The 13,258-nt window shown below is 32.6% G+C and overlaps 1 protein-coding gene across 13 annotated transcripts in view; it reads left to right on the top strand.

Moving 5' to 3' along the window:
* Positions 1-13,258, top strand: part of kctd15b (potassium channel tetramerization domain containing 15b) — a 36,239-nt gene that overhangs the window by 12,745 nt on the left and 10,236 nt on the right. For all 13 annotated transcript variants that reach the window (XM_058752305.1, XM_058752311.1, XM_058752309.1 and 10 more), the window contains exon 3: positions 7,104-7,248. In XM_058752305.1, coding sequence (XP_058608288.1) covers positions 7,104-7,248 — 145 coding nt within the window. The remainder of the gene's footprint in view (positions 1-7,103; positions 7,249-13,258) is intronic.

Raw genomic sequence — 13,258 nt, 5'->3', positions numbered from 1 at the left:
TGTAGCTCTGTAAAGCAAATGCATTTGCATTTTGGTTCATTTTCTTAGCCTTAAATTAGAAAAATATGCTAAATAGAGTGCTCTCAGATTGCATATGTGATGTTGGTTGATGGGGTGTATGATAACATACAGTAGTCTGAGTGGTTTACTCAATTAGAGTTGATTAGAGGCTAATTATCTGTTCTGATGACGTCTGACTTATCCTGAATGTGAATATGACCAGAATTCCCTGTGACTCGCTCTGTCTGATCCATAATTGTGACTTTATTAGGAGAGAGACAGAAATGTAAGCACTGCTCTCGTTGCTTTCATCATAGAGTGAGATTAAGTCTGATTTTGAACAGAGAGAGAAAGAGACTTGTTTGAATATTTAGAACTTTTGTAAGTATTATAACTGAAACAACACAATAGAAAAGTTTGTTTAGCTTGATGGGTGAACATTAGAGAGTATAATTGCATTTTGAGTCTACAGTTTGCAAAATAATTTTATTGTTGCAATTATATTTTCTTTGTGTTGCTATTTTTATGCTTCAAATGTTTGCGTTTTAATTGGTAAACCAGTGGTTAACATTGGTAATCATATTCTATTCTACTCTGTTCTATTCTGTTCATTAGTTCATACATAAAGATGTCTAAATGTCATTGCTTTAGAAACATAATATTATACACGCTGAGTGTCTTTATCTGCTCAAATGCTGCAGGATCTATTCTTTTCACTAACTTTTTTCATCCGTTTCTTTTAATTGATTGGTCCTTTGGTGATTATTAGTGGACGTATGAAGTCAAGTTCACACTTTTTTTTTTCTGCATTTTCACTAGATCTGTTGTTCTATTATTTCAAACCATACAAACTTGCACTTGAAAAGCAAATACAGTACTTTTCAAAAGTCTGAGTCACAATTTCCATAAAAATATTTGGCAACACAATTGTTTTCAACATTGATAATAATCAGACATTTTTCTTGAGCAGCAAAATAGCAAATTAGAATGATTTCTGAAGAATCATGTGACACTGAAGACTGGCATAATGATGCTGAAAATTTTGCTTTGATCACAGAAATAAATTAAATTTGAACACACATTCACACAAAAACAGTTATTTGAAACTGTAATAATATTTCATGTTTTTACTACTCTATTTTTTATCAAATAAATGCAGCCTTGGTAAGCAGAAGAGACTTCATTCAAAAACAACAAAAACTCTTACCAACCCCAAACTTTTGTCCATTTAATGCAATGGCATTCATACAAGCATGCTTTCATTTGAGTCCACAAAAGACTGACCACATTAGCACCCACTTTCACTAATCACACTGACAAGTGGGAAACCCACTCATGGATGCAAACACACACACACACACACACACACACACACCGGCACAGCGACAGTTAAACAAACGCTCTCCCAGTGCTGCGCCTCAGAGGCCGAGCTGACAGCTGAGAGAGTCCAGTTAAAGAACCTTAAGTTGATGGTGTCTTTTAATAGATTGATCCCTTAATAATGCAGTGCGGGAAAAGAAACTCGCTCTATAACTAATGTGTGAACATTCATCTCCCTCCAGCTCAGTCTGCTGAAGTGACAGGACATATGAAAGTTTCATGCTCATTCTGTGGGGTCTTTCTGACAGAGATGGGTAGCATGAGGGCAGTTGTGAACAGCAGCTAATGATCGCGAGTGTGTCAAGCATGTCGTGAATGTTCATACTAGCATTATCGGTCATTTATACAGAAAGTATGCATTTGAGCCAGATTTGTTGACCTGTATAACTTTTAAGGTGTTTCTTGAACAAGCACAAAATATGCTCGTTTTTAATATATTTTTTTATGTTAAAATGTTTTTTTTTTGGAATTTCAGCAGAAGATCATTTGTAAACACACTCATTTAATGCAAATTTACGTTATAGCAAAAAAAAAAGAAAAAAGCATGAAACAGCACAAAAATGCATGAAACAAACTTTACATAAAAATAATTAAACATTAAGATTAAAAATAAAAATAATTTTAAGTAAATAAATGCAATTAAAAAATGTTTCAATGCATGTAACAAAAAAGAAATATCTCAAAAGGAAAAGGAAACACTAGGGTTTGACTCTTTGAAGCTGAACTTGTTTACATCTGGAGTTAATATCCGTTTCATGCAATCCAGTCGCAATTATTCAGTGCTAAATTTAGGGTGTAAATGGGATCCAAAGCATTTTGTGACGCACTCATAATACATATGTGATCAAATTTGTAGACCACTTGCATCCTGGACCTGCCTACTCACCTGTTAGTCATTTAAATTAACATGTATACTTTTAGCAGATGCTTTTATGAAAAGCGGCTTACAAAGAGGAACAAAAGTATTTTGTCACAGAGCAAACAATATTTATAATATACAATGCTAGGTTTGTTAGACAATTAAATTAGGAAGCGAGCCGAAAGAGAAAGAAAATGCAGATTTTTGCTTCTTGAATCATGCATGGATGCAATAATGCATGCAGTCATGCACATATTGTGAAGTCTTGTGCATGTATTTGTTTAGGGTTTTTTCTATTAGGTGGTTGTGTTGCATGCATTGACGCATGTAATTTGCATTTGGATCAATACCAGATGTGAACAGGACCTCGGTCTTGGTGTCAGGTCAGACTGGTGTTTGTTCGCTCAGATCTCTGGTCCTGTTAAAAGAGGAAGTGAAGACAGTCTGACAGGAAGTGTCTGTCTGAAGCCTCACACCCACCGCTAGCAGGACAGACGCTGTGTGCGACTCGAACTGAAGCAGAGTTCATTTCTGTTTGTCTCTTTTTGAGACACAGATTCACCGGACTGAGGGAGAATAGCATGCATTCAGGTGCTGCTGCTGATTTACTGAAAGAAAATCTACAAATAGAGAGAGAGAAACAGGCTGTGTTCACAGACTCAGTGTCTGATATTGATAAGACAGAGATAGAGATACAGCTGAATAAATGCATGGCTGAAAAAAACAGAGGAACTTTTCAGTCCTCTACAATTATTTCAAAGTTTTATATATATATATATATATATATATTAGACGTTTAGATTATTAATAACTTTAAAGATTTTTATTGTATTGTATCTTCAATTACGTTTTCCTAAAAATCAGGAGAATTATATTATAATTAATTATAATTTTTAATGTTTTTTTCAGTTAATTTAGTATTTTTGTGTGTATGCACACATTCATTCATACATACGTTTATAAAATAATAAAAATAAATTATTTTTGATTCAGAAAAAATAAAAATAAATATGTTTTTATTTTTTTCCAGTTAACTCTAAAAGTATAAGAATTTAAAAAGTTTAAAAATAAAAGGTTTTAATATAATTGAATATTTTTTAGGATTTCAGTTAACTCTGAAATGATAAAAAAAAAAAGTTACTTTAAAAGTTACTGTAAACAGTTTTGTTGTATTTTTGATTACGTATTTCATACTTTTTAAGTGTTGAAAGGTTCAAATCAGGAGAGTTGTACTTTGTGGCTTCTGTAGGATGTATATTACATTTTTTTTTTTTTTTATTATATTTTAAGATATTTTAGTATTTGTGTTTTTAATACAATAAACAAGTAAATATTTTTATTATATTTGATAGTATGTTTATGATTGCATTTAACTCTGAAAGTAAAAGATAAAAATTTGATTTTTTTTTTTTATAATTAAATTTTGTTTGTTAAATATTTCTAATTAGTATTTTTTTTTAATCAAATATTAAATATTACTTAATTTTTTTTTTCTTAACTGACTGCTAGCTAACTTCCTGTTTTAGGCCAAATTTTCTAAATGCAGCTTTTTCTCCAAAAAGTGAAAATGTCACCACCAGCACACTGTCAACTCCGATCCAGCTGAAGGTTGATCAAGGCCACATCTTTATTCATGTGCTAAATATTTCAACACCGATGAATCATAGGTCAAAGAAGTTTAATTTTTCAAGATTTCAAGTAGTCAAAAGTGCGTCTAATTGAAGAATCGTCTTCATACGTCACACACGGACTGAACCCGCTCTCAAAATCCAGTCGCTTTGCATATAGTGATGCCTCGTCTCTTGCTTTCATGATCAAATTGAACCATATTCACTGCTCTGAATGAGACTGACAACCGTATTCCCCTGCTGTGTGAACACAGCCACAGAGATTTAGAGGAAAAGGAGGATGTGGGAGAGAGTATCAGAGAAAAGATGGAGAGAGAGAGAAAGAGAGACGGGTGGGGGAGAGGAGGAAGAAAAGAAAAACAGGCAGCATTTTAATTGCTTTTTAAAAAAAGTGCAGATGAAAAACAGTGTTTGCCTGGAGGGGCATGGTGAAATTCTAGCTGGAAGAATTGCAAGACCATATGAGAAAGGACGACCGCAGGCGCTACAGGGAGATGAGTATTGGTTTTTTATAAAGCATTTTGCATCGATTTCCAAAGGGGGGAAAAAGAGAGAGAGAGGAAAAACAAGAGCTTTAGAAAGTGCACAAGGTGACGACTATAGAGTAGACTTGTGTGGAAGAGTGTATGAATTACATCGTGCATTAAAGAAAGAAACAGTCAGTAAATACATGCACCTGGCAGAGCTCAGAGAACTGTGTTTGTGTTTGCAAATCACTTCCATACACCGAGTCAATAGGCGACGTTCGACAATAAACGCCTTTATACCTCGGCTGTTGTTCGTTATACAGGCTTTGACAAGCAGTCGGCCTGATTTCTTTGTGCTTATGAGAGCCGTCAGCTGATCCAGGAACTGTAGCGATGATTAAAGAGGAGATTGCATCGGAGCAGCGATAGCGCTGTCGCTGGGCTAGGAACGGAAGGAAATGCTGATCGTATCAGAGTTCATAAAGAGAACTGAAGTACATGGAGAAAGAGGAAGGTATATCCAGGTATGCAGTGTGTAAGCTGTGCCGCTGAATGAGGCATTTGTGCTGTATAATAGATTTAGCATTGAAATTTTGTGTATTGTGCATTGAAAACGGTTATGAGACGTCAGAATCTGAAGTTTTAGAAATAGTAGATTAGTGGAAGAATGTATTAAAGACATCTGCACTTTTTTTCTAGTGATGGACACAAACTCTGTTCCAAAACCTAGTGAGCTGCCTATATAGGGAGCATCCCAACAAATCATTGAACCTCAAAAGTGACTGATTTGAAATTTTGTTTATTGTATTCTAATAGGCATTAAAATAAGTATGAGATATATTTTTTAATTTTAAATTTTTTTTCTTTTTTTTTTGCAGATTGCAACTGAAATTATACAAAAATAAATAAATAAATAAAATAAAAAGTTAAAAATATATTTTTTTATTCCTGTGATTTCAGAGTTAACAGTTTTCCTAAATCAGCTTTTTCTCAAAAAGTGAAAAAATAGGTTTAAAAATATGGTAGATTGGGAGAATAACATATCATAATGTATTAAGAGTGTTTGCTCCATTCCAAAACCTAGTGAGCAGTCTACTTAGGGAGCATCCCAGCAAATTATGGAACCTCATAAGTGACTGATTTGATTAGGCATCAAAATAAGTATGACACTTTTTATTTAACAAAAATGTTTTTTAACGATTTCAGTTAACACTGAAAATATACAAATAAAAAAAAATATTTTAAAATTAAAATTATCCTTTTTTTTTATTTTTTATGATTTCACAGTTAACAGTCTCCTGGCTAACTTGTTGTGTTAGGCCAAGTTTTCCTAAACCAGCTTTTTCTCAAAAAGTGAAAAATAGGTTAAAAATGGTAGACTGGGAGAAGAATGTATTATAATGTATTAGGAGTGTTTGCTCTGTTCCAAATCATGGAACCTCACAAGTGACTGATTTTATTTAATTTTTATTTATTTTTTTATTGTACTCTAATAGTCATCAAAATAAATTATTTTTTATTTTTTTTACATTTAACAAAAAAATGTTTTTTATGATTGCAGTTAACAGTTAAAAATTAAAATTATTTATTTATTTAGTTGTTTATTTATTCATTCATTAATTCCTATGATTTCAGAGTTAGCAGACTCGGCTAACTTGTGTTATAGGCCAAGTTGACCTAAATCAGCTTTTTCTCAAAAAGTGAAAAAATGTTTTGTTTTGAATTTTTACTGTACTCTAATAATAAGCAACAAAATACACAGCAAATGGGTTAAATGTTACATTTCTAATCATCTAAAACTATTTTATCAGTATTTTTCAGTTCACAAAGACATTAAAGTTTATTTAGAATCGAGACTTCTCACATTCTCTTGAATTTAGCATTTCACTGATCAGTTCAAGTTCAAAAATGATCTGGCCTAGACACATCAGTTCGACTTTAAATGTCCTATTGTAATAAAATAACAAAATATCAAAGCAAATGCAGCTGAATTATGGTCCTGTTCCGCTAACATTGTTTGTTTAAACAGTATTTTGTAAATCTGTTGTTTTATCTTTTTAAATATGCTTATTAAATAAAGTTCTTTATAGGCATCGATGGTTCCATGAAGAACATTTAACATCCACGGAAACTTTCCATTCCATTAAAAAGCTTATTAAAATGTTCTTCACAATAACAAAAATGGTGCTTTTAAGATTTGATCACTGAAAGGTTTTTGCAAAATGGAGTGCTTATGTCTGTCATTTCAAATAAATGACATAAATAAGATATTTTTCGTGTGATGTAAAGTTGTTTAGAGGAGACTGTAATTAGGAAAAGCACAGTTTTATCGTCATGTTTTGTTGCACAGGAAACTTTCGACTGCAAGCAGTCTATACTAGTGTTTGCTAAGTTAATCATCGCTGTTACTCATAATGACTGTCTAGTTTACATATGCAAATCATCCGCAGGCTTTTATGCGACTGTCCTGCTTTGTGACATCATGTGGGAGTTATTAATTGGCATGTGACGGTTGAGATGATGAACCGGAGCTGCGGTGAAATCTTTCCAGCGCTGTGTTAATCTCACAGCAGAGAAGGACTTGAAATGCTTTTCTCAGCCACTCAAATCCGCCTAAAGCCTCTTGTTTCAGAAGCGAGCGTTAATGCATTTTTGGCCGGCCACTAATAAAATTGAAAAATAAATGCTAATTGTTTCATGCATTTAAAGGAGGCTGGCCTCACTCCATTAACTGTGTGTGTGTGTGTGTGTGTGTGTTTTAATTTTCAGGATCAGCCGGCTGTTTAACGGAACCGAGCCCATCGTTCTGGACAGTTTAAAGCAGCATTACTTCATCGACAGGGACGGAGAGATTTTCCGCTATATTCTCAGTTTCCTGCGAACCTGCAAACTGCTGCTGCCGGATGACTTTAAGGTAACGGCGTTACTCTGTTTGAAGCTTGTTCTTCAGTGGCTGTTTGGAGTAGAATGCATGTAGTGTACATATGTAGTGTGCACACTCTATATTAAACAAAATAGTGCGTCAAATAGCATGCAGCAAGTCATGATAAACATGTTAAAGAGTAGCATGCTGCATTGTTGTCACGTGACCTCATTGGAAGTTTTATTTTAGTATAATTGAGATACTATTATAGTTTTATATTACATTTTTGTTTTTATATTTTCTGTTTTAATTTTTTTAAGGTATTAATCATATTGTTGTGTGTTTGTCATTTTTGTTTTAATGTCTATATAGTTTTCTTCATTTTATTTCATTTTTAGTTTTACTTATTTTGTTACGTCAAGTTAAACTCAGTGTTATCTTAGTATTATTGAAATAGTATTTGTACTATTTATTTATGCTATATTTATACTATTTATTTATTCATATTTTAAATTAGTTTTCATTTTTATATTTTCTATATTATATATTTTTAATTTTTTTTAGGTTTCAATTTTGGTTCATTTTTATTTTAGTTTTAGTTAGTTTAGCGCATCAAGTTAATCTGAATGAAAATGAGAAATGATGGCTAGTTTTAATATTTTATTTTATTTCAGATAACAGAAATAGTTTAATTTTAGTGAACTATAATAAACTGTAGTTAAACGAAATAAAAATTAGAAATGTTGCCTCATTTTTGAAAAAATTAAAAAATGTTCCAAATGCCTTGGAAACTATAGGTGAAATAAAATAAAAATAATGTTACAAAAGGTTTGTATTTCAAATAAATGCTGTTCTTTTGAACTTTCTATTCATCAAAATTGAAATAAAATCCCGAAAAATAAAATGTAGCACAGTTTCCACAAAAATATTGTGCAGCACAACTGTTTTCAACATTGATAATAATCAGAAATGTTTCTTGAGCAGCAAATCAGCATATTAGAATGGTTTCTGAGTAATTTGACCACAGCAATCAATTACATTTTAACAGATATTCACATGGAAAACCATTATTTTAAATTGTAATAATATTTAACTGTTTTTACTGTATTTTGAATCAAATAAGCAAAAGAGACTTCTTTCAAAAACATTTTAAAATCTTAGAACCCTAAACTTTTGAATGGAAGTGTAAATTATATATATCTATATCTATTTATTTGATTTTTTCCAAGTAACAAAAGTTTTTTTTTTTTTATGGTATTAGTTATTATTAAAAAAAACCCACTCGTTGCATTTGATTAATTTGGCAAGTACCATTCAGTTATCATCTTGAAAATAAATAGATTATTTGGATTTTAAATAAAGTATTAGCAATTTATTCCACTTTTAATTGTTAGGAAGTTGTTGATGCATTGCATATTGGGATACACTATGGATTCCTCCACTTGATCTCCATGTAATCTCATTGCTATCCAAGAGAAATGAAAGAAATCTCATATGTGATCTGTATTTCCTGTAAAAGTGCTCTTGTTTATATACAGTCTCAAGGCACGTCCGAATCCAAAGTCAGCTTCACTTCCTGTCTCATGAGATACCTTCATCTGATCTATTTTTAAAGGCAGCTTATTTATTTATCCTTCGCTGCCCTTGGTATCCCACAATCCTGTGCGTTCCATTACGCAACGGTTGAGCTTAAAAATAAAGATGGCAGCCGAAAGTTTGGTGGTTATTTTGTGTGTAAATGTATATTTCTGATTAACTTTTTGCACTTTTGATGTTATTTCTAGCGAGAAATTAGTATTAGAGTAATTAAATAGGGTAAACATACCTATTAAGCTCACGTACCCATTAAGCACACTTCCATTTTTGAGATCAGATTATAAAAAGAAAAAATAATTTATTATCCTACTTGATGTCTTAACCAATTGATGTGTTTGTTACTATATACCTCCTGTAATTTCAAGTCAATCAGATCAATGCACACTGAGATACGAGTCTCCATGTGTTCATGCTGTCTGCCAGCCGGCCATTTAGAAAGCTGTCCAAAAACTTTCACCAAAAGAGGAGCCCCTTAAATGTGCGTTTTTAAAATGTTTAAGCCTTTATTTTGGGTAAGTTTCACTACTTATTGTAAAATTAAGAGATTAATGTTCAGACTTTTGCATATTATAACCTGGAACTTGGATGTGGGAAATAATTACATTAGATCTAAAAGATAGTTTTAGCAACACAGCGCAGATGCTACAGATCACAGTTAGCTGACTAGCTGTATAAGATTGTGTGCTACGCTAACATATTACTTCACAGGCATTACTGGCTTGTACTTTTACATCCATAATATTATAAATTGACAGTTTATTGCTGGTCTGTGGTTTTACAGTGCTGTAATTTTTAAAGATTTCATATTATTTTAAGGGTGCACTACTATGAAAAATCTTCAGTGTGACATCAATAAGAAAAAGTATAATTTCATAGATATTGTTAATAATAGTTGGTCATATTAAAATATGTATGAACTTAATACATGACCTAGACTATTTATTTAGCATTTTAATAAATATTACATGAAATGTATTAAAAACTGTTGCTGCTCTCTTTAAGCTCTTCCACATTGAACGTCTGTGTAAATACTTCATAAACAGACTTTAAATATTAACTGATGGTTGTCACTTTAAGTTAAGTTAATCGATTTTCTATGGATTCTGTCGACTCAAATCTGCAGACTGGCTTTGATCTTTGGCAACTAGCATCAACTTCTCCAGACTGTAAATCTGTGGAAAATCGGGGCAAAAATCGTGTAGTGTATTCCAGCTTTAAGAGACTATAGATGAGTTGACATCCATGAGGCTAGTTTCTGTATTCATCCCCATGAATGAAATGTTTTATTGGTTTGTTTTATTAGATTTTTGAATGTGTTACACTGTAAAAAAAAAAAGTAAAAAAAAAAAAACTTAAAATTTGAAGCCAACCAGCTTCAGCAGATTTTTGAGTTTGCTCAACTTATTTTTGTGGGAGATTCTCAAATTTTTTGTTGTATAAACTTAAAACGACAAGTTGAGAAAACTCAAAATCTGCTGAAGCTGGTTGCCTTAAAATTTTAAGTTGGCTCAACTTTTTTTTTTTTACAGTGTAGCTGAACATGGACTAGTCTAGATGTTGCAATGTGCTTAGATGACACTTCATTATGAATGTATAACTGATCGACTTGAATGCCTTGTTGCTTGATTTTAGTGTTCTGTTTTTTTTTTGTTTTTTTTGTGTGATTTTGTACCTTCAAAAAATTATTCTTTAAAAATTTTCCTTAAAATAAACAAGAATTTTTAATAAAACATGATGTGAGCTCATTGGGAACAGGGGTGTGCTTAAAGTATACAAAAACGTATAATGATATCTTAATTGAAATGCTTTTGTCATTTAAAATAAAATTAAATATTTTTGTGTTTACGCTGCCTCAGAAGCCTGTCCTAAGTTTTCAGATGCAGCCTTACTTGTGATGAATGAGACAACTGACAGTAGAAGACAGTTTATGGTAATGTCTGCTGTCGCGCCCCTTGTGGTAAAACAGAGAATGCAATGCATTGCAAGCTGCAGAGGAATTTTGGGTTGCGTTAATGCACAAAATTCAACTTCTGTTCACGTACTTGCAATAACAGCTCTTTGAGTTTTTGTTTTAACCATCATGACAAGCTGTGAATGCTAGGACATATCGCTGGTCATTTGATTTTTAGTCCTGTTGTATTTGGTAGCTCCGCCCATAGTGCAATATTATTGGTGGAAAATCCACATAGATTTATATTAAGTATCAGATATGTTCTGATTGTCTGGGATTGTGTCACATTGCACAGTTTTCATGTAGGTGTGAATATATATATATTTATGGCTGATTTATCCTCATGAATAAACTCTACTTTTATGTCTTTTTAAATCTTGATCTGGATTCACTTTTATTTTCCTCTCTCGAGTCGGACAAAGAGCCCAGTTTAGACTGTTTTGATCTGCTGATCAGCGTGTGTGAAATCAGACAGAAATGCAAATGGCAGCCGGCGGTGTTAAGCGTGTCTTTATCTGTGAGGCATCGTGACTGTCATGGCCCGCGGTGGCGTACGTTTCGCTAAATCAGTGTGAATGTGGAGCTAAAGCCGAATATGTTTTGCATCTCTCAGTGAAAAAAAGCATCATTTGTACCAGAGATTAGCAGTTGCTAAGCTGCTGGAGTAAATAAAGCATGATGCTGCTGGTGTTTGACTTTTAATGTCATTTCTCAAAGTTTTGTGACAATTTTAATGAATGATCTTTTGATTTTAGAATAGCATGCACTGATGATTCGTTCATAATAAATCCAGTGAGTAAGACAGTAAAGATTCACTTTTGATTCCAAGGTTTGCATCACGTAGGATCTGACCTCTGCATCAGCATGTGTTTGACAAAATCAAAGAGAAATGGTCATCTCTTATACGTATTAGATGGAGACGGGGGGATATCTCTGTCTCTCTCTCTCTCTCTCTGTCTGTCTGTGAGATGTTGTCTTGCCGGTGGGCAACAGAATAAGATCATTATTTTGGATCACAACAGGCCTGTCGGATCGCCTGAACATGGGAATTCTGGCTAGCGAATCGTCTGTCTTTCTATCTGCTCGCTTTCTTTCTTCACCTCTCTTGTATCTGGCCCTTCGTCATGTCGGTTGCATGAGGCTCGACTATAAGAGGAGCTTTAGAGAACTAGTCCTGTTAAAAACAGAGACACAGGCGCATCTTTTAATACCTCAGCGTTCCCTCCAGCGCTGATGCACCGCATGCATTTTGTCATCAGCACTGTGAAGGGCAAAAGAAAAGAAAAAAGACACGGGCAAAAAGAAAAGAGCAGCTAAATATCCACATATGGAGGTTAGAAGTATGTTCAGACCAAAGTTATATATATTCATAAACATTTTTCACCTATAATGGTCACTTACAATGTTTTCAAACAATCAAAAATTACTTTGTAAAACTTATATTGCATGCATTTTATATTTTCTGCTTGTTCACGGCAAAAATGCATTTTTGCAAAAATGCAAAATCAAGATGCATTTACTTAAACAGTAAAAGACAAGATATTAAAATAAAATATATTATTCATTACAAAATAATTATTTTGTATATTTATATTTTTATAACTTATATTGCATGCATTTTAAACTTATTAAACATATTTCTGCTGATTCAATGCGGAAAAAAAAAGTTTTCCGCTACAAATATCTACATTTACTTCAAATTAAATCAATTGACATAAGATATTAACTCTTGTTTTCTGAAAACAATTATCAAAATTAAATTATTTTAAGCTTAAAAGATGAAAACTTATTTACCAATGAGGTATGAAAAATAAACTTAATTCAAAAGGAAAACAATATTATTTTTCTGACACCACTGACAGATTTGGTTTCTTTTTTAATTTCCTTCTCAAGTAAATGTATCTTGAATCAAGAATACTTAGATATTTGTTCTGGAAAACAAGACAAATATACACTGTAAAAAAACAGATGCTGCTTTCAATTTTTTAAGCTAAATCAGATTGGCTGTAAAAGTAATTTCGACTTAAATTGTATTAATTGTAAAACACCTTCAATGTTCAAGTTCAATCTTCTATAATTTAAAAAATTAATTTTTTAAAAACAAATATTTTTGTGCCTTTTATAGTTGCATTTAGCAGATTAGAACTGGGCAATAATATAGTTACGATATAAACAATCAAGATTTGATATATACTGTATATCGCTTTATGTGAGTATACTGTATACGAAGTTAAAGTCAAACATACTTCTACATCCAAGAGCTGAGTGATAATGTAGTTTAACACAATCGCTCTGTCTGTTTCTGCAGCAAAATGCAGAGAGACTGTGTGTACAATTACTCTTGCAGTTTAGTTACCATTCAGGCTGTGTGCACTTCATGACTGTTCATATCAATCTTTATGCAGATTACTTTGCAGACGTTGCACACAAAGCCATATCCTCAGTTGAACTCCAACATTTTCCTCCCTCATCCACACCTCGGCTCCTCCTGCTCCGTGATGGAGAGTGGAGGAA

This window comes from Onychostoma macrolepis, chromosome 18 (genome assembly GCF_012432095.1).
Source record: "Onychostoma macrolepis isolate SWU-2019 chromosome 18, ASM1243209v1, whole genome shotgun sequence".
Lineage (NCBI taxonomy): Eukaryota > Metazoa > Chordata > Actinopteri > Cypriniformes > Cyprinidae > Onychostoma > Onychostoma macrolepis.
The sequence above is the reverse complement of the archived record's forward strand: the minus strand, read 5'-3'. Positions and strand labels throughout refer to the sequence as shown.